The sequence below is a fragment of the Balaenoptera musculus genome, chromosome 14 (genome assembly GCF_009873245.2).
Source record: "Balaenoptera musculus isolate JJ_BM4_2016_0621 chromosome 14, mBalMus1.pri.v3, whole genome shotgun sequence".
NCBI lineage: Eukaryota > Metazoa > Chordata > Mammalia > Artiodactyla > Balaenopteridae > Balaenoptera > Balaenoptera musculus.
This window is the reverse complement of record NC_045798.1, coordinates 25,336,864-25,364,332: the sequence shown is the minus strand read 5'-3', so window position 1 is coordinate 25,364,332 and position 27,469 is coordinate 25,336,864. Positions and strand designations below refer to the sequence as shown.

The 27,469-nt window shown below is 41.1% G+C and overlaps 2 protein-coding genes across 4 annotated transcripts; both read left to right on the top strand.

Annotated features, from left to right (window-relative positions):
• The first annotated feature begins 2,052 nt into the window (after window positions 1-2,052).
• On the top strand, window positions 2,053-10,741 carry LOC118880069 (zinc finger protein 280A-like). The gene is given in 4 exon segments (XM_036823430.1): window positions 2,053-2,137; window positions 3,941-4,680; window positions 4,683-4,733; window positions 10,397-10,741. Coding segments are annotated over 4 exon segments (1,221 nt in total).
• LOC118879868 (zinc finger protein 280B-like) lies at window positions 10,483-26,470 on the top strand. 3 transcript variants are annotated; one of them, XM_036823009.1, is made up of 3 exons: window positions 10,483-10,547; window positions 11,418-11,477; window positions 24,656-26,470. In XM_036823009.1, the coding sequence occupies exon 3, from the start codon at window positions 24,725-24,727 to the stop codon at window positions 26,354-26,356; it is 1,632 nt and encodes a 543-aa protein (XP_036678904.1). In that variant the 5' UTR covers window positions 10,483-10,547; window positions 11,418-11,477; window positions 24,656-24,724; the 3' UTR covers window positions 26,357-26,470. The 3 variants fall into 3 exon arrangements, with proteins under 3 accessions (XP_036678904.1, XP_036678901.1, XP_036678903.1); XM_036823006.1 differs by lacking the exon at window positions 10,483-10,547 and adding an exon at window positions 10,563-10,675; XM_036823008.1 differs by lacking the exon at window positions 10,483-10,547 and adding an exon at window positions 10,727-10,834.
• The last annotated feature ends 999 nt before the right edge of the window (window positions 26,471-27,469 follow it).

Genomic DNA, 27,469 nt, shown 5'->3' with positions numbered 1-27,469 from the left:
CACTGAGGAGAGCCAGGTAGGAGTTCCACTGACACAGGACTCAGGAAGTAGCGCTGCTGAACTTGAGAGAAGTCTCTCCTGGATATGGAGACCAGGACGTTCCAGCTTCACCCTTCGTTGGGGCTCAGAGTGCACTGAACCATCTGGACTTCAGGAGCTGGTGAGCTACGGAGTTTGGTATGCTCCATTTTGTTCTCTGAAGCCATGAGTCTGCAAACTTTCTCTGTAAAGGGCTAGATAGTAACTAGGCATTAAGGGCCATGTGGTCTCTTGCAGTGGCTTGACTCTGCCCTAGTAGTGCAAAACAGCCTCCAGCAACAGCAAGTGATCGTGGCTGTGTTCCAGTAAACTTTATTTGTGGACACTGAAATTTGAATATCATATAATTTTCACATGTCACAAAATATTCCTTTGTTTTTATCCCCCAAATTAAAAAAAAAGTAAAAAAATTAAATATATTCTTAAAAGTTAAAAAAAAAAACCTTAAAAAATATAAAAACCATACTTAGCTTGGTGGCTGGCAAAAAAAAAAACACAACAGGGGGCAAGCCAATTTGCCAATCCCTGTTTAAACCATTTGCCTATAGAATGCAGCTAGCATCCCATTAGTGGCTTGTGAAGTAAATTTAGCAGGCTGGATTCAGCTTATGAAAAGAAATAGAATTTTTCATTGAATCTAAGATGCCATCAACTGTAAGATACATTATTTCTGATACCACTATAAAAAAAAAATATATATATATATATACAGCCAAGCAAACTTATGAAATGCTACTGATGAAATGCAAGATAACAGAAATGGTCAAATGTCAACATTAGAATGTCCCTTAGTGTCAATGAACGTGTTAATGGCATGGAAGCTATCAGCAAATCTATTGTAAGGAGAGAACTACATTACAAAACTTTTATTTCAATAACCACCCCTCCCCACACCCAACTACATACAGGCTGATTTTCTCCCTTGTATGATGGTGTTAAATGATTAGGATTTGGATTTAATTAAATGCTTGGAAAATCACTTCTCAGCCTTTTGGCTAAGATCAAGTGTAAGTGCTTGGGGAGCCTGGAATTAGTGGGTTCTGGCCTATTGTACAGGTAAATGATCATATTAGTAACAGTTACTTTATATTTATGTAGCAAACATGTAGCATTGACAGTATGCCAGATGTTGCTCTAGAAACAAAGAATACAGCAGTGAACAAAACACAACTCCCTGCCCTCATGTATGTGGCTCATAGTCTAGTGGGTGGAGACAGAAAAGAAGCAAGATGTATTTTATACTTGTGTGTTAGGCAGGTGATAAACGCTGTTGAAAAATAGCTTCGGAGGTGAATATGGCATGTGAGTTGGGGGAGGTTGTGATTTTTGAAAGTGTGGTCAGGGAAGCCTTGCAGAGAAACTGTGGACCTGAAGCAGGTCAGGAGCTGGGATGCGGGTACCTGAGAAAGCATCCAAGGCAGAGGGAGCAACAGAAGTCCTGAGAAAGTACCGTCCTTCCTCGGTATCCATGGGAGATTGGATCCAGAACTCCCCACCCCGAAGATACCAAAAGCCATGGATGCCCGAGTCCCTTATATAAAATGGTGTAGTATTTGCATATAAACTAAGTAGATCCTCCCATATGCTTTAAATCATCTCTGGATTCATTATAATACCTAATACAATGTTGATGCTGTGTAAATAGTTCTAAGTACAGTGTAATGCTATATATATAGTTGCCAGCACGAGGCAACTTCAAGTTTTACTTTTAAGATCTTTCTGGAATTAAAAAAATTTTTTTGATCCGGGGCCTTCCCTGACGGTCCAATGGTTAAGAATTCCACTGCAGGAGACGAGGTTTCCATTCCTGGTCGGTGAACTAAGATCCGGCATGCCACGCAGTGCAACCAAAAAAAAATTTTTTTTTGATCGGTGTACAGGGTCTGGTGCCTTCCAGACTCACAGAGTGGAGGGAGGGAGGGGCACCCCGGGCGATAGCTTAGGGCTCTTTTAGACATTTCATGTTGGTTGGCATTTCTGAGTGAGATTGGAGATCTATAAGCAAAAGGGTGCATGCCAGCTCTCCTGCAGAGTTTAATGGGAGCATTGGGGCCGCCCTGGGGAGATAAGGCAAAAGTGGGGCCTGGGGGCTGGAGAGGTAAGTTTAAAATTATCATGTCACTTAACTGGGTTTGAGCCTATTTCCTCACATATAAAATAAGGGTGTTAATAGTTATCTCAATGTTTCAGCTGATGATTAAATAAGGCACCAATTTTGTCTTTTGAAATAAATACAATAGTCCCCCCTTATCCACGATGGGGAGGGGGGGATGCGTTCCACGACCCTCAGTGGATGTCTGCTACCATGGATAGTATCAAACCCTATATACACAATGTTTTTTCCTATGCAAACATACCTACGATGCAGTTTAATTTATAAAAGCACAGTAAGAGATTGACAACAGTAACTAAGAATAAAATAGAACAATTATAACAATACACTGTTATAAAAGTTTTGTGAATGTGGTCTCTGTGTCAAAAATATTATTGTACTAATTTAATGTTTCTTCCATCTCAGCTAAGCACTTACCATGCACTGAGGCCATAACTTTTTATTTATTTATTTATTTATTTAATGGCTGTGTTGGGTCTTCGTTTCTGTGCGAGGGCTTTCTCTAGTTGTGGCAAGCGGGGGCCACTCTTAATCGCGGTGCGCAGGCCTTTCACTATCACGGCCTCTCTTGTTGCAGAGCACAGGCTCCAGACGCGCAGGCTCAGCAATTGTGGCTCACGGGCCTAGTCGCTCCCCAGCATGTGGGATCTTCCCAGACCAGGGCTCGAACCCGTGTCCCCTGCATTGGCAGGCAGATTCTCAACCACTGCGCCACCAGGGAAGCCCGAGGCCATAACTTTTGCAGTTTGAAATGTGACAGCAATACGAGCATGGATTTGTTTCCTTCTTCACAATTTCACAGATACAAGATTCATTCTTACCATAGACCTTAGCAACATCAGCGTACAATTTTTTTTCTTTTTTTTTTAATCAAACTGAGAACTTTTGCCTTTTTACCTAAAGGTAGCATTTTATGGATTCTCTCTGGCATATCTGAATTGCCAGCATCACTCTGCTTGTGCTTTGGGGTCATTATTAAGTAAAATAAGGATGACTTGGACACAAGCACTGTGATACCTTGACAATCTGATAACCGACTGTCCCAGGTGGGAGGAAGCAGGACGGTGTGAGACTCCCACCACACTCCTCAGAATGGTGTGCAATTTAAAACTTATGAGTTATTTATTTCTGGAATTTTCCATTTAATATTTTCAGTTAGCAACCGAGAGTTAACTGAAACCCCAGAGAGTGAAAACTCGGATCTGGGGGGACAACTGTACTGACCATATCATGTGGTTGCCTTTAGGTGGGAGTTTGCCAAAAGAAAGCAGTAGAAGAAGGGACCACTTCAAGCAAAAAGCGATTGTAAAATGGCACACGTCTTTCTGTGTGAGGAAGCACAAGCCCCAGAACGACCAGAGAAGAAGATGGGAGGGTCCAAACCCAGAGACGAGGACGAGGACAGTGCTGAGGTGATCTTTGTTGGAGTGGAGCATGTCAATGAAGATGCTGAAACCCTCTTCGTCAGAGTGATTTCAAATTCAAAGCCGGTCATTTCTAACATTTTGAACAGAGTGACCAGGGACTCATCCTCAACAAGAAAGAAGGGTCACGTGAGTCAAGATACCACTTGCACATTGCAGCCTGCAAATTGCAGGACCCCGATGTCAAAGCCAGCAGCCATTTCACCGGCTTTTCAATCTGAATGGGGAGATGTAGATAGTCCTATTATTTTTGAGCCTTCGTCTAAACCTGATTATAAAATGAGCTCTCTGCAAGTCGTGCTTCACAATTCCTCAGATTTGCTCTCTCCGTGGCCTCATTGTCTACCTGGAGCTGCATTCTCAGTAAGAGGCAAGGATAAAAGTCCTCGTGATTCAAAGCGATGTCCCACTTCAGATATGAATATATACAGTGGGAATCCCAAAAGACTTAAAGTCAGCCATGGAATCCCAGGGGGACAGGCCTCAGCTATGGCCTCTCCAGGTAACCTTCCTACAAAGAACACGAGTATGACCCCGGAAGGTGTCCCGACCTCATCAAGCCATGTTCACAGTGGGGCATCATTTCCATGGGCTCATGCATATAACCAGGCACGTTACCATGTTATGGATCCAGATGGAGCATGTAGCTTGGAAAGGCTGGCAAAAACAGACTTTTCGAGTCTAGCAAGTCAAAACAAGACTGTTGATCCCAAGAAAGGAAATCTGATCATGTTACTTGATGATTTTTACTATGGACGGCATCCAGGAGACAGGCAGCCAGAATGGAAGACCCACACAACCTTCAAATGCCTCAGCTGCTTGAAAGTTCTAAAAAATGTCAAGTTTATGACCCACGTGAAGAACCATTTTGAATTTGAGAAGCAGAGGGATGACGGCTGGGAAATCCACACCACCTGCCGGCACTGCCACCGCCAGTTTCCCACCCCCTTCCAGCTGCAGTGTCACATTGAAAGTGTCCACACTTCCCAGGAGCCCTCTTCGGTCTGTAAAATCTGTGAATTGTCCTTTGAAACAGATCAGGTTCTCTTACAGCACATGAAGGTCAATCATAAACCTGGCGAAATGCCCTATGTGTGCCAGGTTTGCAATTACAGATCGTCAGCCTTTGCTGATGTGGAAGCACATTTCAGAACATGGCATGAAAACACGAACAGTTTGCTTTGTCTGTTTTGCCTCAGAATTTTCAAAGTGGTGACATCCTACGTAAATCATGCTTGGAGGCACTGGAACAAAAGGGTCTTTCAATGTTCCAAGTGTCGGCTACAGTTTTTGACTTTGAAGGAGAAAATGGAGCACCAAACCAAGAATCATCAACCATTTAAAAAGCCAGAGCAACTGGAAGGGTTGCCTCCTGAAACAGAGGTCAAGATCCAAACTTCAGTTCAACCAGGACCAAGAGAGGCAGCATCCATGATTGTGACCAACACTGAATCCCAAGTGTCACCTGAAAAAACTACGAAGAGGATGGCTATGAACACGAGATATTCCAGACGTATTGCAGCAGGGGTTCTGGCTAAAAATTATATTCTACCCACCTGCAGAAATCCCAAAAAGCTGAACTGAGGCTAGGTCAGCTGTACGTAGTGGCTCATAGATGCCAGCAAACCAGTGTCAGCGCCTGTCTGGCTTTACAGTGACTGAGATTGTATCTGCTTCATCTCTCCACTGTCAAGTAACTCCGAAGTCTCCATGCTCCTTCCCAGCCACCCTCTCCTCCCCAAAGTAACCACTTTTCTGACTTCAACCACCAGGGATTCGTTTTTCCTGTTTCTAAATTTTAAGTAAATAGAATAACACAATAGATTTTTTTTGGTCTGGTCTTTGTTTTCTTTTAAATAAGTGAGATACGTTCTTGTTGTGTGTCGCTGTGGCACATTCTTTTTCATTGCTGAGTAGAATTCCCTTGAATGAATATGGCACAGTTTTATGTATCCATTTTATTGTTCCTGAACTTGGAGGCTCATAATTTTGCTATTTTGCATAAAGCTGCTATGAGTGTGTGTCTGTCTTTCATAGTAATTTCTTTAAGATATCTATATCTATATGTCTAAATATAGATATAAGAAGTTCTGAAACTGCATAGATTTAGCTTTCTAGTGTGTAGATACGGCCAGACACTTTTTCAAAGTGATTGAAACAATGTGTATTCCCACCAACAATACTGTGAATTCCATTTCTACAGCTCCAACACTTGGTACTGTCAGTCCTTTTCAATATATAACTGAGCAGGACCCTGCAGGGCCTTCCCAGGGACAGACCCCCCACCCCCATGTCCCTGTCTCTTATTTGTAGAAAAGCTTTAGGTCCTAGGCTTTCCCCATGTTCCAAAGAGCGAATTTAATTAGAGAACTGAGAAAATGCAGAAACAAAATAAAACAATCAAGCAAGCAAGACAAAACAATAATAGTTTAGCCATAAAACAAAGTCAAGGATCTTTAATTTCTCCTCAGGGGCTACAGATAATATCCTGAGCCATATCCTTGAGTTGTTTTGCAGAAACTAAAACCCCCAGAAGACAGAAGAAGTTAACTGTATGCTGCCCACCAGCATGTAGACCCCCAGACCAGCTGGAACCAGAAGGTTGATGATGTTGACTACTGAAATACAACCTGGTTACCTCACCACCAACCAATGGTCATAAGAATTGTGCATGAGCCGATCACACACCCTGCCACCCTCTCCCTCATGTTGTCTTTAAAAACCCTTCCCTGAAAGCCATCCCAGAGTTTGGGTCTTTTGAGCATGAGCTGCCTGTTCTTGCTTGGTCCCGTTTTGGACGCCTTGCAATAAACGCAGTACTTTCCTTCATCACAACATGGTGTCAGTAGATTTGCTTTACTGAGCTCGGGCTAGCAGACTCAAGTTTTGTTCAGTAACAATTAGTGCTATTCTCTTGACGTTGTAGTGGTATCGCACTGTAGTTTCATCTGCATTTCCCTGATGAGTAATGATTTTGAGAATTTTTTTTTCACATGCTTATTGGCCACTTGAATATTACCCTCTTTTATTAAGTGCCTATTCAAGTCTTGCTCCTCCTCTTAAAAAACAAAACTATAGACTGTCAACTGGGAAGGGCATTAGGGAACTTCTGGGACCCTGAAAACGTCCCTTATCTTGGCCTCGATGGTGATTTCATGGGTGTACATATGTACAAAGAGTGGTGCTTCATGGAATGTTCTGTTTAAGAAATTGTCTGCCAAGAACATATTCCTCTCATGTTTTCTTCTGGAAATTTTACGATATAGCTTTTCACAGTTAGGTCTGATCTAGCTCAAATGTATTTTTTTTAATTTATGGTGTGATAAATCAAGGTATCAATGTTAATTTTTTCATATGTGTATTCAAATCAACCACCATTTACTAAAAAGACCACGCCACTGTATTGCGGTGGAAGCTCTGTGTAAATCAGGTAGATGGCTGTATATGTATTTCTGGACTCCATTCCATTTGTCCAGTGCTCTAGTCTTGTGCTAATGCCACAATTATTATAGCTCTTAATTACTGGGGCTCTGCCTAAGTTTGTGTGATGGTTAATTTTTTTTATCGACTTGATTGGGCTAAGGGATGCTCAGATAGCTAGGTAAACATTATTCCTGGGTATGTCTGTGAGGGTGTTTTCAGAAGAGATTAGCATTTGAATCAGTAGACTGAGTAAAAATATAAATCCTCAGCAATGTGGGTGGGCATCATCCAAGAGAATGTGGATGGTCCCTAAGATGGGATGTGGGTTCATTCCTAAGAGAACAAAGGAGAAGGAAGGGACATCCATCTCTCCTTTGGACATCAAAGCTCCTGGTTCTTGGGCTTTCAGATTTGGACTGAGTTATATCACTGGCTTTCCTGGTTCTCCAGTTTGCAGGCAGCATATGGTGGAACTTAACATAAGCCAATTCCCATAACATACCTCCTCATGTATCCCTCTATATCCTATTGGTTGCGTTTCTCTGGAGAACCCTAATACAGATATCTGGGAGTTTAAGTTCTCCAGCTTTGGTGTTGAAAATTATCTTGGCTATTCCAGGTGTTTTGTTGTACTGCAGTGGTTATAGTGAACATTCTTATCTTGTTCTCAAGCTCGTGTACTATAGTTCATCGATTGTGACATGAGTTATAGGGCTTTTTGTAACTACCCACTGATTGCAGGAAAATTGAGCTGCAAATCAATAACAGAAAGATATGGGAATTCCTGGCGGTCCAGTGGTTAGGACTTGGTGCTTTCACTGCTGAGGGCTAGGGTTCAATCCCTGGTCAGGGAACTAAGATCCCACAAGTCTTGAGGCATGGCCAAAAACAAAACAAACAACAAGCAAACAAAAAAAAACAAACAGAAAGATAATTAAGGAAAAAAAACCCAAAGTTTTGAAATGAAGCAATATAATGAAGCAAACAGGGCTAGGGCCAGAGTAAGGGTTGCCAGGAGCCCAAAGCGCAAACGTGCCATGCCTGTGTTTCACAATCCTCTTTAATGTTGTGGTCTAGGCTCACCCTAGTCCTGGTTCTGATTCTAAACAACTTGTAGCTCCTATGAGAAATCACTATGGAAAAAATGAAAATATGTGAACTGAATGATATTGAAAACAGCAAAATTTATGGGACAGAGCTAAAGCAGTTCTTAGAAGAAATTCATATGTTTAAGTGCATTATGTTTTAAAAGAAGAATGGTCTAAGTCAGTGCTGTCCACAGAAGTTTCTGCAGTGATGGAATTTTTTTTTTAATGTTATTGTTACATTTATTTCCTAAAATGTAATGTAACATTTATTTCCTAATAAGGATGATCAGCTTTTCACATGTATAAATGTGTATTTTTCTCTTCTGTGAGGTGGCCTGTTCATATCATTTGCCCATTTTTTGGTTGGAGTATTCATCTTGTAGAATTTTCTTTTTGGCCATGCTGCGAGGCTTGCGGGATCTTAGCTCCCTGACCAGGGATCGAATCCGTACTGCCTGCAGTGGAAGTGTGGAGTCCTAACCACTGGAAATTTCAGATGGAAATGTTCTATATCTGCTCTGTCCAATATGCCACATGTGACTATGGAGCTGGTGAAATGTAGCTAGTGTGACTGAGATATTAAATTTTTAATTTTACTCAATTTGATTAATTTAAAATTAAAAGGTAAAGCTAGAAGAAACAGATCTTCCTTACAAATGAGTTCCAATTAATTTGTGTACTCGATAATTTGTGTATCTCATAGATGTTTCCCCTCAGTGAGATTCCTTGCCCCTCCCTAAGTGTAGTTTGGATTTAGTGACTTGTTTCCAAAGAATAGAATATGGCTGGGGGAGAAAAGTAACTTTACAGTGGAGAAACTAGTGGTAAGTCATATTGATAGTATGTATCCCTGATGGGAAGTGATGAGAAGGATACGTCACCTCTGCGGTATAGTTCTAAAAACCTATAAACCCCAGTGTAACCGGGAGAAACACATCAAACTCAAACTGAGAGTCATTTGGCAAAATACCCGACACTTAAGGATTCCTGAAAATTGTCAAAAGTCATGAAAAACAAGGAACGTTTAAGAAACTGCCATAGACCAGAGTAAGCTAAGGAGGTCTTATAATTAAATGTGATTTGGTATCCTATATGGGAATCTGGAACAGAAAAAGGACATTTGTGGAAAAACTAGTGAAATTTGAATAAAGCCTGGAGCTTAGTTGATGGTAACTTACTGAAAGGTATTGGAGTAATTGTGAGGCCTAAAGGAGGTCATTTCACATATACACATTTTAGACATTGCAAATATTTTCTCTACATTACTTCCTCTTCATTTTGACTATGGTATACTTCACTGAATGGAAATCAAAGGATCAATAATATTTAGACTGTGTGATCTGACCATAATGCAACAAAATGAGAAATTGATAAAGAAACAGCTTTTAAAATCCCGTAGATTTAGAAAATAAATATATTAGTATATAATACATAACCCTTGTTTTAAGAAGAGAGTATTAGGATATTAGGATATACATGGAAATTAGGATATACTTGGAAGTGAATGATAATGAACATATTATTAAGCAAAAATTGTGGGACACAGTTAAATTGGTACTTTAGTAAATTAAGGTAAATTTATAGCATTACATACAAGAGAAATCAGTTACAAATAAATGAGTTAGGCATTTATCTCAAAAAGTTGTAAAGAAGAGCAACAGAACAAACCTATAGCGATAAGAAGGAAGGAAATAATAAAGAATGGAAAATGAATATAATAGAGAAGAAAATAGCATTATAGAGTAAACCAAAAACTTTTTTTTTTTCAGACGATTACTAGGAGATTCCAGCAGAACAGGGCACTTAAAAAAGATTCTGTAAAGGACCAAATAATAAATACTTTAGGCTTGCAAATATGATCTCTGGCAATTAATTGACTTTGCAGCCATAGACGATAACTAAAGGAACAAGCAAGTCCCTGTTCCAACTTTAAGGACTCTGATAATTGAATTTCATATAATTTTCACTTGTCACAAAATAATATTCTCTTTGTGGTTTTCCCCAGCCATTAAAAAATGCAAAGCTCTAAAATAAAAACAATTTTTTTTTAATTGTAAAGTTCTTTTTTAAGCTCGCTGCAGGCTGTACAAAAACAGGTGGCAGGTTGCACTGGATTGGCCCCAAATGCAAGTCCAAGAGGATGGGCTTCAACACCCAGTTGCGTGGTCAAGTTCCTTAAGCAAGGGGCAGGCAGATAGTGCTTTTATGGGAGAGGGATCACACCTGAGGATTGCAAGAGCTGGACTACCCTGATGCACTGGGAGCCCGCTCTTTACCCTGAGCCCTGGCGAATTCTGGCGTCTTGACAGCCCAAGACCTTGGAGACACAGGTTCAGCCTGACCCCGCCCCCAGCGGTTGCCACCGGGGGGCGCTAGAGAGCGCGCATGCGCCCACCCGGCCTCGCTGCCAATCAGACCGCAGCGCCCGACCTCGCGCCGGCACCTGGCAGCCAATCACAGGTGACAGCGGGCGCGCCAGCGGGGGCGCGGGCGGTGGCGGCGTCTGCGGCGCCGGGGGCCTGAGGAGGCGTAGTCGCCTCAGGCTTCGCCCCGGGAGCGCCTCAGGGCCGGGGAGCGCCTCAGGGCCGGTGAGCTGCCGGCCGTTCTGGCTCCGCCTCCGACGGGGACCGTGGCGCTGCCGGAGCGGTCCCTGAGGGCCGAGGGGAGGGTTTCTCGGGTCCTCACGAGCGGCGGGCCTGGCACGGCTCCGGCGGCCTGTGTGGGGCCGCGGGCCCTCAGGAGGGAGGGTGAGGCCCAGGCCCTGAGATCCCTTTCACCCTCTCCCTTCCCCAATCTGGGCGGGCGCCGCTCTCCGTCAGCCTCCCTCCCCCAGGGGTGGGCCGAGCCGGCCTCCGGGGAAGGGCCTGTCAGGCCTCCGGCCCCGCCGAGGTGTCCTAATACATTACAACACAAAACAATGTCAGGGCAGTTCTGTGACCCGGGCCCGGCGGGGTTCTGGAGATCCGTGGGCCCAGGCGCTGTCCGGAGGGCGCAACTGAAAAAACAAAAACCAAATCGATCTAGTGGCTTCTCCCCTGCCGCTGCGCCTGGGCTATTTTCTTGTTGACTGGGCCTCGGCCCGCCCCCGCCCCCTGTGGGAGCCCCCCTGGGCCCCCGAGGTCCAGGCTTTTGGTTTGGGCAGGTGGCAGATGAGGTGTTTTTTACTGAGAGAGGGGAGGTTGGAGGAAGAGGCTTGTTCGAGATTCTGTTCTCTGGTTGAGTGTGAGACGCCTGGTAAACATGCTCAGGGCAGGACCAGCTAGGGCCTGGGGGATAGAATGTTCCCGTAACACGTGACTCACCCTGACCCTTCTCTCTGCTGGTCTCTAGGATGCGACCTGCTCCTGCCTGGAAAATCTCAAGCCCCCAGGTTTTCAGGGCGCGCCTGAGGTAAGGTGACAGACGTCTTTCTAATGAGGACCGGAGTGGTATCTATCTATCTATCTATCTATCTATCATCTATCTATCTATCTATCTATCTATCTATCTATCTATCTATCTATCTATCTATCTATCTATCTATTTATGGCTGTGTTGGGTCTTTGTTGCTGCACATGGGCTTTCTCTCGTTGTGGCGAGCGGGGGCTTCTCTTCGTTGTGGTGCGCGGGCTTCTCATTACGGTGGCTTCTCTTGTGGAGCACGGGCTCTAGGGCGCATGGGCTTCAGTAGTTGCAGCACACGGGCTCAATAGCTGTGGTTCTCAGGCTCTAGAGCACAGACTCAGTAGCTGTGGCGCACGGGCTTAGTTGCTTCGTGGCATGTGGGATCTTCCTGGACCAGGGCTCGAACCCGTGTCTCCTGAATTGGCAGGCGGATTCTTAACCACTGCGCCACCAGAGAAGCCCCCAGAGTGGTATCTTTTTTACCCTCAGCGTTTTTCCTGTTCTCTCCCGGGCTAACACGTTGCTGCCCAGAGAACGTTCTCCTGCGTGGGTGGGAGCCGACCCAGAATGTGTGTGATGACTTCAGGGCACTCACTGGTTCAGCTCATTCTGGAGCCCTGTTAAGTTGCGGCCTTAAAAAGGGGCAGGGGGCTGGGGGCCGGCTTTCACCTGCTGTTATGAAAGGGAAAAAAGTAAGAGCACCATGGATTTTTAAGCTGACTTCTACCATGCAGTGAGGCTAACATGGGCTGATGCACGTGGCCTAAGGTTTCAGCTAATGTATTAAAATAATAAAGTGATGGGAGTCCCCTGGTGGCCTCCGGGTTAGGATTCTGGGCTTTCACTGCAGTAGCCCGGGTTCAGTCCCTGGTCGAGGAACTGGGATCCCACTAGCCACGTGGCACGGCCAAATAAATAAATAAAGTGGTTCATTCAGAGTAAATGTGTTGTGATTTAACATGATTCCATGGGATTAGTTTGTTCATTTCTGTACCCTTTTCCTTAAGGGTTTTATTTCATGAAGTAATTGAATGTGACTGGATGGGTGGGGTATCTGAGTTCACTTCATGCCAGTAAACAAGACTATAGGTAGCTTTATGCCCAGCAAACTGTGCATACAGCTCCCTTGTATAGTTACTTATCTATCGCTGGTACAACTTTGAGTCCTTGGCTTGACTATACAAGTTTGATTTGACTATACATGCTTCATGGCATGTCAGTTTTGCCGTGTTTTGTTTTGTTTTGGCTGCGCCGCGTGGCTTATGGGATTTTAGTCCCCCAGCCAGGGACTGAACCTGGGGCGCCAGCGGTCAGAGTGCTAAGTCCTAACCACTGGACTGCCAGGGAATTCCCGTTTTGTTTTTCTCGTTTGCTTGTTTTTTAAATTTTGCTGTATTTATAGGAGAGCTATTCTGTGTATGACAGTTCAGAGTTGCAAGTACGACATATGAATGATATGGTAACTTGAAATGTCTGTGTTGTACACATTATCTCACAACTTAATAGCCTGAAAAAACATATTATCTCACTGGTCTAGAATCCAGGAGTGGCTTAGCTGGGTGGTTTTGCCTCAGGGTCTCTCCTTGACTTTTGTTGAATCTAACTTCAGTCACTTGGCTGTTAGCAAGGGGCCTCAGTTCCTCACTCTCTGGGCCTCTCCATGGGGCTGCTCATGTCATGGCTGCTGGCTTCCCCCAGAGCGAGTGATTCAGGAAAGAATTTGCACCCAAGATGAAGTGCAGAGTCTTTTTCAGAAGTTACACACCTTCACTTCTGTCTTTGCTTAGTCTCACAGGTCAACCCTGTGATAGTGTGAGGGAGAGCTACACAGGATTGAGAATACCAGGAGGCGGGATTCATTTGGGGCCATCTTGGAGGCTGGCTACCATACCCATTAATCCACCATGCCAGCCTTTCTTCATATGGTCTCAGGTCTGTTACTATGAGTGAATTATTTGGCTTGTGTACACTTCTTGTGTACTAGATCCAATCAATTCTTGTTTGTTCAAGGATATTCTAGCAAGTCTCTTCTTCGGATTACGTTTTCTGTTTCTCTGGATGGTTCCCATCAGCAAACAGGCTGATTATTATGTCATCTCGCATTAAAAAATCCATCTTTAATGGCACATCCCCCTTCTGCTTGTTTTATTTCATATTTGCTAGTTATAGGAAAACTTCTACAGAGTTGGCCATATTTGTTATCTCCAAGTCTCTTGTTTTCCTCTAAATCCACTCTTGTCAAGGTCACTAATGAATTCCACAGTGTTTAACTCAATGGTCAATTTTTAGTTTTTATTTTATTTGATTTATTGGCAGCATTTATCAAAGTAGTTCATTTCCTCCCCCCTGAAAATAATTTTTCATTTAGATTACAGGATGCTTCTCTTTCCTGATTCTCCTCTACATACAATTCTCTCACATACAATATGTGACCTTTGGTGTCTGGCTTTATTCAGTTAGCATGTTTTCAGGTTCATCCATGTCATAGATATACAGCAGTGCTTTGTTTGTTTTTATGGCTGAATAGTATTCCATTGTAAGCATATACCACAGTTTTGTTTATCCATTCATCAGTTAATGGACATTTGGATTGTGTGCTCTTTGTGGCTATTGTGAGGAATGCTGCTGTTAACATTGTTTTTGCGGGGACTTAACGTTTTCAATTTTTATGGGTATATACCTAAGAGTGAAGTTGCTGGATCATATGGTAACTCTATATTTAATTTTTGAGGTATTGCCAAACTGTTTTCCAAAGTGGTTGTACCACTTTATAGCAATTGCACCAGCAATATATGAGGATTCCAATTTCTCCACATCCTCTGCAGCACTTGTTATTGTTGCTCTTTTTGATTATAGCCAACCTAGTGGGTGTGAAGGAGTATCTCATTGTGACTGATTTACATTTTCCTAATCATGTTAAGCAGTATTTCCTGTGCTTATTGGCCATTTGTATAGCATCTTCTTTGGTGAAATGTCTCTTCGAATCCTTTGCCTGTTTAAAAAAATTTTTTTTATTGTTGTAAAAAACATATAACAAATTTTACCATCTTAACCATTTTTTAAAGATTTATTTATTTTATTTAATTTTTGGCTGCATTGGGTCTTTGTTGCTGGGCATGTGCTTTCTCTAGTTGTGGCGAATGGGGCTACTCTTTGTTGTGGTGTGTGGGCTTCTCATTGCGGTGGCTTCTCTTGTTGCGGAGCACAGGCTCTAGGCACGCGGGCTTCAGTAGTTGTGGCACACGGGCTCCACAGCGCAGGCTCAGTAATTGTGGCACACGGGCTTAGTTGCTCCACGGCATGTGGGATCTTCCCAGATCAGGGCTCGAACCCGTGTTTTCTGCATTGGCAGGCAGATTCTTAACCACTGCGCCACCAGGGAAGCCCCATCTTAACCATTTTTAAGTGTTAAGTATATTCACATTTTTTTTTCTTTTTTGTTTTCTTGTTTTTGCCACGCTGCACGGCTTGCAGGATAGTTCCCAACCAGGGATCGAACCCAGGCTCCCTGCAGTGGAAGCGCCTAACAACTGGACCGCCAGGGAATTCCCCATTTACATTGTTTTGAAACAGATCTCTAGATCTTTTCATCTTGTAAAATTGAAACTACCCATCCCATTAAACAACAAACTTTTCCCTCTCCTGCTAGACCATAGTATCCACCATTCTACTTTCTGTTTCTTTTCTATTGCTTTGACTACTTTGGATACTTCACGTAAGTGGAAGCATACAGTATTTGTTTTTATGACTGGCTTATTTCATTTAGCATGATATGTGATGTCTTCAAGGATCATGCATATTGTAGCATGTGGCAGAATTTCTTTTTTATGGCTAAATAATGTTCCGTTGTATGTATATATCACATTTTAAAAATTCATTCATCAGCTGATGGACATTTAGGTTGCTTCCACCTCTTAGTTATTGTGAATAGTGCTGCTGTGAGCATGGATGTGCAAATATCTCTTAGAGACCCCACTTTCATTTCTTTTGGATCTATATCCAAAAGTGGAATTGCTGGATCATATGGTAGTTATATTTTTAACTTTTTGAGGAGCCTTTATACTGTTTTCCACAGCATTTGCACTATTTACAATCCATCCATAGCACACAAGGATACAGTTTCTGTACATGCTTGCCAACAGTTTCCCTCCCCTCCCCTTCCTTTCTCCTGCCTTCCTTCCCTCCCTCCCTCCCTCCCTCCCTTCCTTCCTTCCTTCCTTCCTTCTAGTAGCCATCCTGATGGGTGTTAGGTGATCTTTCACCGTGGTTTACATTCACATTTCTCTGATGATTAGTATGTTGAGCATCTCTTCATATACTTGCTAGCCATTTTATATCATCTTTGGAGAAATATCTATTCAGGTCCTCTGCCAATTTTTTAATTGAGTTGTTTTTTTATTCTTCTGTTATAAAAGATCTTTATATATTCTTTTATCACACATGTTAGTATCTATATGTGTCCCTTATAACATATCAATGTATATGTATCACATATATATGTGTTCCTAGTCACATATATGATTTACAGATATTTTTCTCCCATTCTGTGGGTTATCTTTTTACTTTCATGACGGTGTCCTTTGAAGTCCAAAAGTTGTCAATTTGATGAAGTCCTGTTATTTTTTCCTTTGTCATTTATTCTTTCGGTGTCTTCTCTAAGAAACCATTTACTCCAATTTTCTTTAAAGAGTTTTTTTAGTTTTAGCTCTACTTTTAGTTTCACAATCCATTTTGAGTTACTTTTTATATATATGGTGTGAGCGGGGGCCCAACTTCATTCATTCTTTCACATATGGATGTCCAGTTGTTCCATCAACATTTGTTGAAAAGATTTATCTGTTCCCCACTGATTATTTTGGTAATCTTACTGAAAATCAGTTCACCATTAATGCATGGGTTTTTCTCTGGACTCTGAATTCTATTCCATTGATCTATTCCATTGATCTGTTTCTATCCTCATGCCAGTGCCACATTTCTTGATTACTATAGCTTTGTAGTAAGTTTTGAAATCAGAAAGTCTGAATCTTTCAGTTTTTTCTTTTTCAAGATTGTTTTGGTTATTCTGAGTTCCTTGAATTTCCATATGAGTTTCAATTCTGTGAAAAGGCTAGCCAAGATTTTGATAGATCAGTTGTGGGAGTCTTGCCATTTTAACAATATTAAATCTTCTGATCCATGAATGTGGGATGTCTTTACATTTATTTAGGTCTTTAATTGCTTGAACAATGTATTTAGTATAATTCAGTGTTTTCAGAATAAAAAAGCGCTGCATTTCTATTAAATTTATTCCTAAGTATTCTTTTTTCAAAAATTTATTTTATTGAAGTATAGTTGATCTACAGTGTTGTGTTAGTTTCTGCCGTACAGCAGAGTGATTCAGTTGTACATATACATTCTTTTTCAGATTCTTTTCCATTATGGTTTATCACAAGATATTGAATATAGTTCCCTGTGCTATACAGTAGGATCTTGTTGTTTATCCGTTCTATATGTAATAGTTTGCATCTGCTAATCCCAAACTCCCAATCCATCCCTCCCCACAATCCTTGGCAACCACAAGTCTGTTCTCTGTGTCTGTGAGTCTGTTTCTGTTTCATAGATAAGTTCAATTGTGTCTTATTTTAGATTCCACATATAAGTGATATCATAATGATATTTGTCTTTCTCTTTCTGATAAGTATTCTTTGTAACAGTGTAAATGGAAGTGTTTATTTACTTTCATTTTCAGAACATTTATTGCTACTGTATAGAAACATAATTGATTTTTTTATATTGATCTTGTATTCTGCAACCATTTAATTCTAATACTTGTTTTGTGGATTCCTCAGGATTTTGTATATACAAAATCATGTCATCTCCAATATAGTTTTACTTTTTCCTTTTCCATTCTGAATGCTGCTACTTCTTTGTTTTTTTTTAAAGCTGAAATCTTGAGTGTTACATCTTTTTTTTTTTAAACTTTGGGTTTATTTATTTATTTATTTATGGCTGTGTTGGGTCTTCGTTTCTGTGCGAGGGCTTTCTTTAGTTGTGGCAAGTGGGGGCCACTCTTCATCGTGGCGCACGGGCCTCTCATTATCGCGGCCTCTCTTGTTGCGGAGCACAGGCTCCAGACACGCAGGCTCAGTAATTGTGGCTCACGGGCCTAGTTGCTCCGCGGCATGTGGGATCTTCCCAGACCAGGGCTCGAACCCATGTCCCCTGCATTGGCAGGCAGATTCTCAACCACTGTGCCACCAGGGAAGCCCTTTTTTTTTTTTTTTTAACTCCTTTTTCTTGCCTGATTGTCCTGGTTATAGAACTTCCAGTATAATATTGAGTCAAAGTGCGGTAGTAGACATCCTTGTCTTGTTCCCAGTCTTAGAGGGAAAGCTTTCAGTCTTTCACGAGTAAGTATGATGCTAGCTGTGGGTGTTTTACAGGTACCCTTTGATTGAGAAAGTTCCCTTCTGTTCCTAATTGTTGAGGGTTTTTTGTTTGTTTGTTTGTTTTTCATCATGAAAAGGTGCTAGATTTAGTCAAATGCTTTTTCTGCAGGCAGGTGTCTTTTTTTGTCCTTTATTCTATTAAAATGGTATAATGTTGATTGATTTTCCTATAATAAACCAACTTTGCATACCTCCATAAATCCCATGTGGTCATGGTATATAATCTTTTTTATGTGTGGTTAGATTTTGTTTGCTAGTATTTTGTTGAGGATTCTTCTGTATTCATAAGGGATATTGGTCGTGTGTGTGTGTGTGTGTGTGTGTGATGTCTTTGTCTGATTTTGGTATCAGAGTAATACTGGCCTCACAGAATGAGCTGGAAAGTTTTCTCTCCTCTTTTAGTTTCTGAAAGAGTTGATAAAGGACTGGTGTTAATTTTTCTGTAATCACTTTGATAGAATTAACAAGGGTAGTCATCTGATCTTAGGTTTCTCTTTTGGAAAATTTTCTGATTACTAATTCAATGTGTTTGCTTGTTTTAGATCTGTTCATATTGATTTTTTTTTTTTTACTGAGTCAGTGTGGTAGTTTTTGTCTTTCTAGAATTTGTCCATTTCATCTAGGTCATCTAATTTGTTGGAATAGAATTGTTCATAGTATTCCCTTGTTTTTTGATTAAATTTCTGTGTGGTTGGTAGTAATATCCCCTCTTTATTTTAAAAAATAATATATTGAGGTGAAATTTACGTAAGATCGGTGATTTTGAAGTGAACAATTCAGTGGTATTTAGAGTATGCATGATGTTGGACATCTGCTGCCTCTGTCTAGTTCCAAAACATCTCCATCATTTCAAGGTAAAACTCTTTATCCAGTAAGCAATTTCTCTCCATTTCCCCTCCCCCATATGCTGGCAACCACCAGTCTGTGTTTAGATTCTATGGATTTATCTATTCTGGATATTTCCTATAGATGAAATCATACAATATGTGATCTTTTATGTCTTTCTTCTTTCATTTTGCTTGTTTTCAGGGTTTATCCAGGTTGTAGCATGTATTAATATTTCTTTTTTTTTTTACTTAAAATTAAATTAAAATATTTTTATTGAGGTATAATTGACATATAACATTATACTAGTTTCAGGTGTACAACACAATGATTTAATATTTGTTTATATTGTGAAATCCCTACAATGAGTATAGTTAACATCTATCACCATACATAGTTAAAATTTTGTGTGTGTGTGTGTGATGAGAGCTTTTAAGATATACTCTCTTGATGACTCTCAAATATTCAATACAGTATTATTAACTATAGTCACCATGTTGTACATTACATCCCCAATATAACTGGAAGTTTGTACCTTTTGACCCCCTTCACCAGTTTTGCCCACTTCCCCAACCCCCTGCCTTTGGCAACCACCAGTCTGCTCTATGAGCTTGTTTTTTGTTTGTTTGTTTTTGCTTAGGTTCCATATATAAGTGAGATCATACAGTATTTGTCTCTCTTTGTCTGACTGATTTCATTTAGTGTAATGCCCTCAGGGTCCATTCATGTTGTTGCAAATGGAAAGATATCATTCTTTTCTCTGGCTGAATAATATTCCATTGTATATATATGCTGCATTTTCTTTACCCATTCATCCATCAATGGTCACTTAGGTTGTTTCTATATCTTGGCTGTTGTAAATAATCCTGCAGTGCTTCAGTGAACATGGGGGTGCCTTCATTCCTTTTATGGTTGAATAATAGTCTGTTGTATGTGTAGAACATGGTTTATCATTCATCCATTGAAGAGCATTTGTGTTATTTCCACCTTGAGGTTATTGTGAATAGTGCTGCTATAAACTTGCACGTACATTAGATATACTTGTTTGAGTACCCGTTTTCAATTCTTTTGGGTATATATCTAGAAATGGACTTGTGGGGTCATATGATAATTCTGTGTTTAACTTTTTGAGGACTTACCAAACTGTTTTCCACAAAAATCCTGATTTTTGCAAGCCTTTGGTTAATTTCCAGGATCTAGAAAGCTTGATTTTGACAGTTTTTGCTGGTGTTTTCTTTGCTTTTATGTATTTTCCTTATTCCATCATTCCCTCTGACATCACCATAACATTTAACAAATTGACATTGTCATTTTTTTTTTAAGGTGTCTTTTTTGTGGTCCTCCACAACCCCTCTCTTTAAATCATTCTCCACTCACCTGATACTTCCAAACCCTCTCCAAATTCTTAGTCTTAGTGAAAGGAATTGCCTCAGAACTAACAGGCCACTTTTAGGTTGAACTCCTCCCTTGCTTATATCTCCTTTGTGGATTCTTCTAAGATGCTGCTCTTGGGAGGAAAGGAAGGAAAAGCGAAAGTGGCTGAATTTCTCTCCTGCCTGCCTGGGTGAAATGTAGTACTCTAACCATACTGTTCTAAGAAAAGGCTTCCCCAAACTGTTGGTCCCCATAATGACCTCTGGCCATAGTCATCCTCCTGAATCCCAGGATTGCAGGGCTTTCACATTTGGTATAACAGTACACCTCAGTGGCTCCCAGACTTGAAGAAAATTGGTTATATCCCAAGTTTGAACATTTCCTACCTTTTCCCTCACCCTACCTTCTTCTGTTGAATTATTTTTATCCCCTTCTAGATAATTATTTTCTTTTAATGAATATTTGAGTGCTTATTGTATGCCAGGACTGCTCTTGGCCCTTGGGAGAAATCAGTGAACAAAACAGACAAAAACAAACTAAAAAACAAAACAGAATTTCTCCTGTGGAAGGAACTAACAGTTCAGTGGAGGAAGAAAGATAGTCAATATAATAAATATGTACATTCTCTTGTGAAGTAAAAGGTGATGTTATGAAACTAGGAAAAATATAATAAGAGTAGGGTCATAGGATTGAATGTTGGGTAGGTAGGAGTGTTGTGATTTTAGATAAGGTGGTCAGAGTAAGTCTCTTGGAATAGGTAGGTTTGGACATGGACTTGAAGGAGATAGAAGTGTTAGCCATGGGGATATCTGGAAGACAAGAATTTCAGGTGGAGACTTTGAAGGGAGCAGCAAGGAAGCCACTGTAGCTGGACTGGAGTGAATGAATGTTAGAGTAGAGAGAGGAGAGGTCAGAGAGGTAGCAATAGTGGAAATGGTGGGACTTTCCTGGTGGCACAATGGTTAAGAATCCACCTGCCGATGCAGGGGACATGGGTTCGAACCCTGGTTCGGGAAGATCCCACATGCCGCGGAGCAACTAAGCCCGTGCGCCACAACTACTGAGCCTGCGCTCTAGAGCCCGTGAGCCACAACTACTGAGCCCGCGTGCCACAACTACTGAAGCCCGCGCGCCTAGAGCCCATGCTCCGCAACAAGAGAAGGCACTGCAATGAAAAGCACGTGCACTGCAAGGAAGAGTAGCCCCTGCTCACGGCAACTAGAGAAAGCCTGTGCGCAGCAATGAAGACCCAACACAGCCATAAATAAATAAATTTTTTAGAAGAGAGAAGCCCTCAGGTGATGGAAGGGGGTTTACGTCAGGGCGACCTCAAAAATAAAATAAAAAAAGAAGAGTGGAAATGGTGGTGAGGGTCTGTAAATCCTTACTTTTTCTCTCAGTCCATTCTATAGAAGTAGTCATGTTTTTTGACAATGAACAACCTTGGCTTAATAGTTGTTCTCCTCCTAGACTCCCAGGCTAGATTAGACTCTATTTTTGCGTTCCTTTATCATCCTGAGCTTATTTGTGAAAAAATATTTGTTAAAAAATATTTATGAAAAAATTACTTTTGTTTTGCTCAGTTGCCCTAGGATAGAATCCAAATGTTTATGGCAGTTTTAAGGATCCCGTGAAACTCCCATTTCCCCCAAGGGTCTGTGTTTAATGGATGTTGAATTCTAAGGCAGCAACTGTATGGGGTTAATGGAGTAGAGGGAAGAAGGAGTGGTGGAGAAGGGACTTGAGTGCTGTGGTGGGGAGAGAGTGACGGGGTTGGGACAAGAATCTGGAGGAGCAGTAATGGGTCAAAAGAGTCAGGGGCAAGGGAAGATGGTGAGGGTAGGTACCAGAGGAGTCCTAGTGGCGTAATCTCAGGAAGTTACTTAAGAGGGACTGTTGCCTGAAAAAATCTGGTGTGTGGCTATAACAAAACCCATATAAAGGGCCGTTGTTGAAATGCAGAGGAATAACCTGGGAGGTGGGTCATCACCCACTGTTCTCTCAGCTATTTTTGGAGTGAAACCTCTCATTGGCTCCTTCCACAGCCCTTGGCAACTTTCTTGGTGGGGGAAATGAAGTGATTTTTGAGGACTCATCCCTTAGATCTAGCAGGTCTTGGCATGTCCAACCTCCCTACCCCGAATTCTCAAGATTCTGGTAATTGTAGAAAATAAGGACACTAGAGGAGAAGTGATAAGAAAATTCCCATGGTTTGTTGTTACTCTTGTCCTAAATGAACACATTCATTAACTTATTTGTTTTATGTATCATTCTTTCTCCACTCTTAATTAATTTTTCATCTCGGATGATTGGTTGGATGAAAAGTTAATCAGTATGGTCAACAGCTAAAAATTCTACTAAGATCAGTTAGGTGAAAGTTCAGCAATGTTATTGGAACCCAGTTTATTTTTATTTTTTAAAAACAACAGAATTTATTCCCACAGTTTTGAAGGCTGGAAAGTCCAAGATCAAGGTGCTGGATGATTTGGTTCCCCACTGAGGGCTCTCTTTCACCTTCTTCCTGTGTCTTCACATTTGGGGGGGTGTTGGGGGAGATAGAGAGGAAGCAAGCTCTGTGATGTCTCTTCTTGGCACTAATCCAATCACGAGGGCCCTCATGACCTTATCTAAACCTAATTATCCCCCAAAGACCCCATCTTCAAATACCATCACTTTGGGGGTTAGGGCTTCAACATGTGAATTTCTGATGCGGACAAGGTTCTCAGAGTAAATTGATAGAAAACATGGAATTAATGGAGCACACTCTGCTCTACAAATAAAAGTTCATATTGATGAGAGTTACTATTTATTAATTCATTTAACAAATTTTGTATTTGTTGAGCTCCCATGCTATGCTAGGCAATGGTCGTTGTGCTGGTGATCCAGCAGTCAACAAAAGACAATTCCTGCCCTTTGGAGTTTACATTTTACTGGATAGACAATAGAAAATAATCAAGATAAATAATGTTTATAATATATTAGGTGGTGATAAAGGCTTATAGGTGGAAGAGAAGGGAAGAGAAATTGGGAATGTGAATTAGAGGTTGGTTGGAGTATTTGAGAACCTCTCTGAGAAGAAGGCTTGGAACAGAGCCCTGAAGGCGGTGAGGGGCCAGCCATGTAGGCATCTGGATGATGAGCATTCATAATAGAGGGACAACAAATATAAGGACTCTAAGTAAGGTAAGGTGTTTAGTTTGTTCAAGAAATAGCAAGGAGGTTAGTGTGGTTAGAGTGAAGTGGATGGGGGAGAGGAGTATGAGATAATTGCAGGGGACAGTATGTAGGGTTGGAAGTGTGGTCTTATAAGCATTGGAAGGACTTGGCCTTTTACTGAGTGAACGAGAAAGGCATTGGAAGGTTTTGAGCTGAGCAGTGATGCAGTCTAATTTGTTTGAACAGCATTACTTTGCCTACTATGTGAAGAGACAGGTGGAGTGAGGGACAAAGCACTGTTGGATTTAAGTTTAGTGGGGAAGTCAGGATTAGAGGGAGAAGTTTAGGAGACATCAGTGTTGAGTTGGGGTGAGATTATCAAGAGAGTTCATTCCCAATTTGCTAGCCTGTGCTAAGCGCTTGACATTGAATTATGCTATTTGTTGACCATATGTAGGTACTCTTACTCTATTCTTTGAAGTTGACACTTCTTTTCTATATTAACATATATGAAATCAGTATGTGTGAATCAATTTAGATATGTGCATTTAATATAAATTTTCTTCCAATTCTACTACAAAACAAGATGCCATTGAATATTTGATGCTTTTTCTTTTTTTCAAATAAATTTATTTATTTATTTATTTTTGGCTACGTTGGGTCTTTGTTGTTGCGCGGCTTTCTCTAGTTGCGTCGAGGGGGGGCTACTCTTTGTTGCGGTGCGCAGCCTTCTCAATGCAGTAACTTAGCTTGTTGCGGAGCATGGGCTCTAGGCACACGGGCTTCAATCATTGTGACACGTGGGCTCAGTAGTTGTGGCTTGCGGGCTTAGTTGCTCCGCGGCCTGTGGGATCTTTCCGGACCAGGGCTTGAACCCGTGTCCCCTGCGTTGGCAAGCAGATTCTTAACCACTGCGCCACCAGGGAAGTCCCGATGCTTTTTAAAAAGAGCTGTTACTTTAAGTCTAAGAAATAAGGATTTTTGCCTTTAAGATACAGAAACACATTTAAAAGTTATAAATTTTCCAAAACAGATGTAGCTGGTTAGAATTCCAGCTTAATCTTCTTTGACTCCAGACCCCATGTTTCTAAACACTGCACAATGGTGCTTTTGTAAAAATACTCATCCTTTACATGTGATTTCACCTAGTGATTAGTTGTTGGAGTTCTGGGTTTTTTTTCTTTTTTTAATAGAAGAGATCAAAATCAGCATAAGGCAAAGCTATGATTCTAGAGTTGTATAGACTTGTAATCATAGGTTTTTAAGCTGTCATTTATCCTCTTTGACTCTCAGTGTCCTTATCTGTAAAATAAGGATGTTTATAAATACCCTAGAGTTTTGGAGAGAATTAAATAACGTATTTTTCTGTACTTAACTGATGTGTAGTATGTTTATACTTAGGTGGCAGTTTATATAAAGGAAGCACTGGGACCTGTGGCCACACCCTTCAAGAATAAAAAAATTTAGAAAATGGAACCACCATGTATGTTATGTGAAGAACAAGAGCCAGAACCACAGAAAAGCATAGAAGAAACCAAACAAGTAGACGATGAAGATGATGAACTGATCTTTGTTGGGGTGGAACATGTAAATGAAGATGCTGAGCTGATCTTTGTTGGGATGACCTCAAATTCAAAACCAGTTGTTTCAAACATATTGAACAGAGTTACCCCAGGTTCGTGTTCAAGGAGAAAACAGTCTGGTCACTTCAGAAAAGATAATGCTCACAAATTGCAGCCTGTAAGTCATGTGATGCCTACATCAGAAACAATGACTGTCTTACCAGTTTCTGACTCTGAATCAAGATCAACAGATAGTCCTATTATTATTGAGCCTTTGTCTAAACCTGATTATAAAAATAATTCACCACAAGTCGTGCCTATTAGCTCTTCAGAGTTATGTTCTCCTCCTTTGATTACCTTCACAAGTTCATTGCAGCATCCAGTAGGAGCAGCACTTTCTACAGGAGGTATGAATAAAAGTCCTCGTGTAACAAAGCGACTTTCCACTTCTGAAACAAATAGCACAAATCCCAAAAGGCCTAAACTCAATGGAATCATAGGGGGACACTCTTTAGCTCTGGCCCCTTCAGGTATCTTTCATACAATGACAGCTCAGCAAAGCACACCCTCAGACAGTGTTCATACCTCATTAAGCCATGTTCAGAACAGAGAACCTTGTCCAACAGCTTTTCCAAAGGACAGTGTTCATTGCAAGCCTATAAGTCCTTCTGGGGAAAATGGACTGGCAAAAACAGACTTTTCAAGTCTAGCAAGTCAAAACAAGACTGTTGATCCCACGAAAGGAAATCTGATCGTGTTACTTCGTGACTTTTACTATGGACAGCATACAGGAGATGGGCAGCCAGAACAGAAGACTCACACAGCCTTTAAATGCCTCAGCTGCTTGAAAGTTCTAAAAAATGTCAAGTTTATGAATCACATGAAGCACCATTTGGAACTTGAAAAGCAGAGGGGTGACAGCTGGAAAAACCATACTACCTGCCAGCACTGCTACCGCCAGTTTCCCACTCCCTTCCAGCTGCAATGTCACATTGAAAGTGTCCATACTTTCCAGGAGCCCTCTGCAGTCTGTAAAATCTGTGAGTTGTCTTTTGAAACAGATCAGATTCTCTTACAGCACATGAAGGACAATCATAAGCCTGGTGAAATGCCCTATGTGTGCCAGGTCTGCAATTACAGGTCATCAGCCTTTGCTGATGTAGAAACACATTTCAGAACATACCACGAAAACACTAAGAATTTGCTTTGCCCATTTTGTCTCAAAATTTTCAAAACTGCAACACCATACATGTGTCATTATAGAGGACACTGGGAAAAGAGTGTTCACCAGTGTTCCAAATGCCGGCTACAGTTTTTAACTTTCAAGGAGAAAATGGAGCACAAGACCCAGTGTCATCAAATGTTTAAGAAGCCTAAGCAACTAGAAGGATTGCCTCCTGAAACAAAAGTTGTTATACAAGTGTCACTGGGACCTCTTGAACCAGGATCAGTGGAATTAGCATCCATTACTGTGAACACATCTGATTCTGAACCTTCACCCCCCAGGTCTAAAAGTAGAATTTCAAAAAAACCCCATTAATTCTACTTTCAGTAAATCTGAAGCAAATACTTCAATCAAAGTTAAAAACCCCACTAAAAACAAAAAATCCAAATCATAACATTATTCAATAGCATCAAATATAGTGAAACCAATAGATCATTTATGAGGTTTTTCTAAAAATTCATGAAGTACAATATTGTTTGATCTGAATTTTGAGATATTATTTTAAAACATATTACCTGATTTTCATATAACTATCTGGCTTAACACATAAAAGGTGTGTGTGTGTGTGAATGGGAGGGGGAAGAGAGAGAAAGAGAAAAGTGAAAACCTATTTATTATTTTGGTATTTCATGTTATTTGTAAGTTTGAAAGCTCTGCTATACATATAATCTGTAGAATTTTTTAACAACTTAATTTTATTTTCAACTTTTTCCATGCCTTGAAGATTTCAATATTAACTATAGCCTATAGTTAGGCTATAGTTAGGCTAACTATAGAAATGGCTTTGTTATGGTGTGGTCCCGTTTGCTGCTGAATTCTCAGAAGTGCCTCTGTTGTGCTGATCTAAAATAACCTGACTCTGAAAGCCTTGGTGTGGAGAAGTTGATGGAGACCCTGTGGTGTGAATGGGGACCAGAAACAGGGAATTCAGTAAGTGGAGAGCAGTGGCTCCTTGTCCCAGTTGAGGAAGGAGCACACATTCACTCCAGGCTTGGAGCCAAGGCAGAAGGAACACTGTCTCAGACTGTCTTTACCTAGCCCAAGGACATCCAAGGAAGCCAAACCATTAAAATAAAATGCCTATGTTTGGTGAGGGGCCCCTGCAGGCATCAAGCAGGTACTGTGTATCATTGGCTTCAGATGGGGAAGCAGAGATAATTAATAGAATGGGACCTGGTGCCAGGGGACCTCCTTTTGAGTGATCAAAAGGGGAATTTGATTTGTTCTCTCACCTCTCCCATCTGGCTGGCCTTTAGTCAGAATGAACTAGCCATATCTCTCTCAGTCACAGCAGTAAAGCAAGTAAAGGTTCCCAAGGAAAAAAATCCCTGACATCCATAGTTTGATCTGTATTGGACCCATAGGTTAACTGAAAAGGGCCAAACACATGGAATCTGTCCAGTTTATGAATAGGGCTAAGTTTAGTTC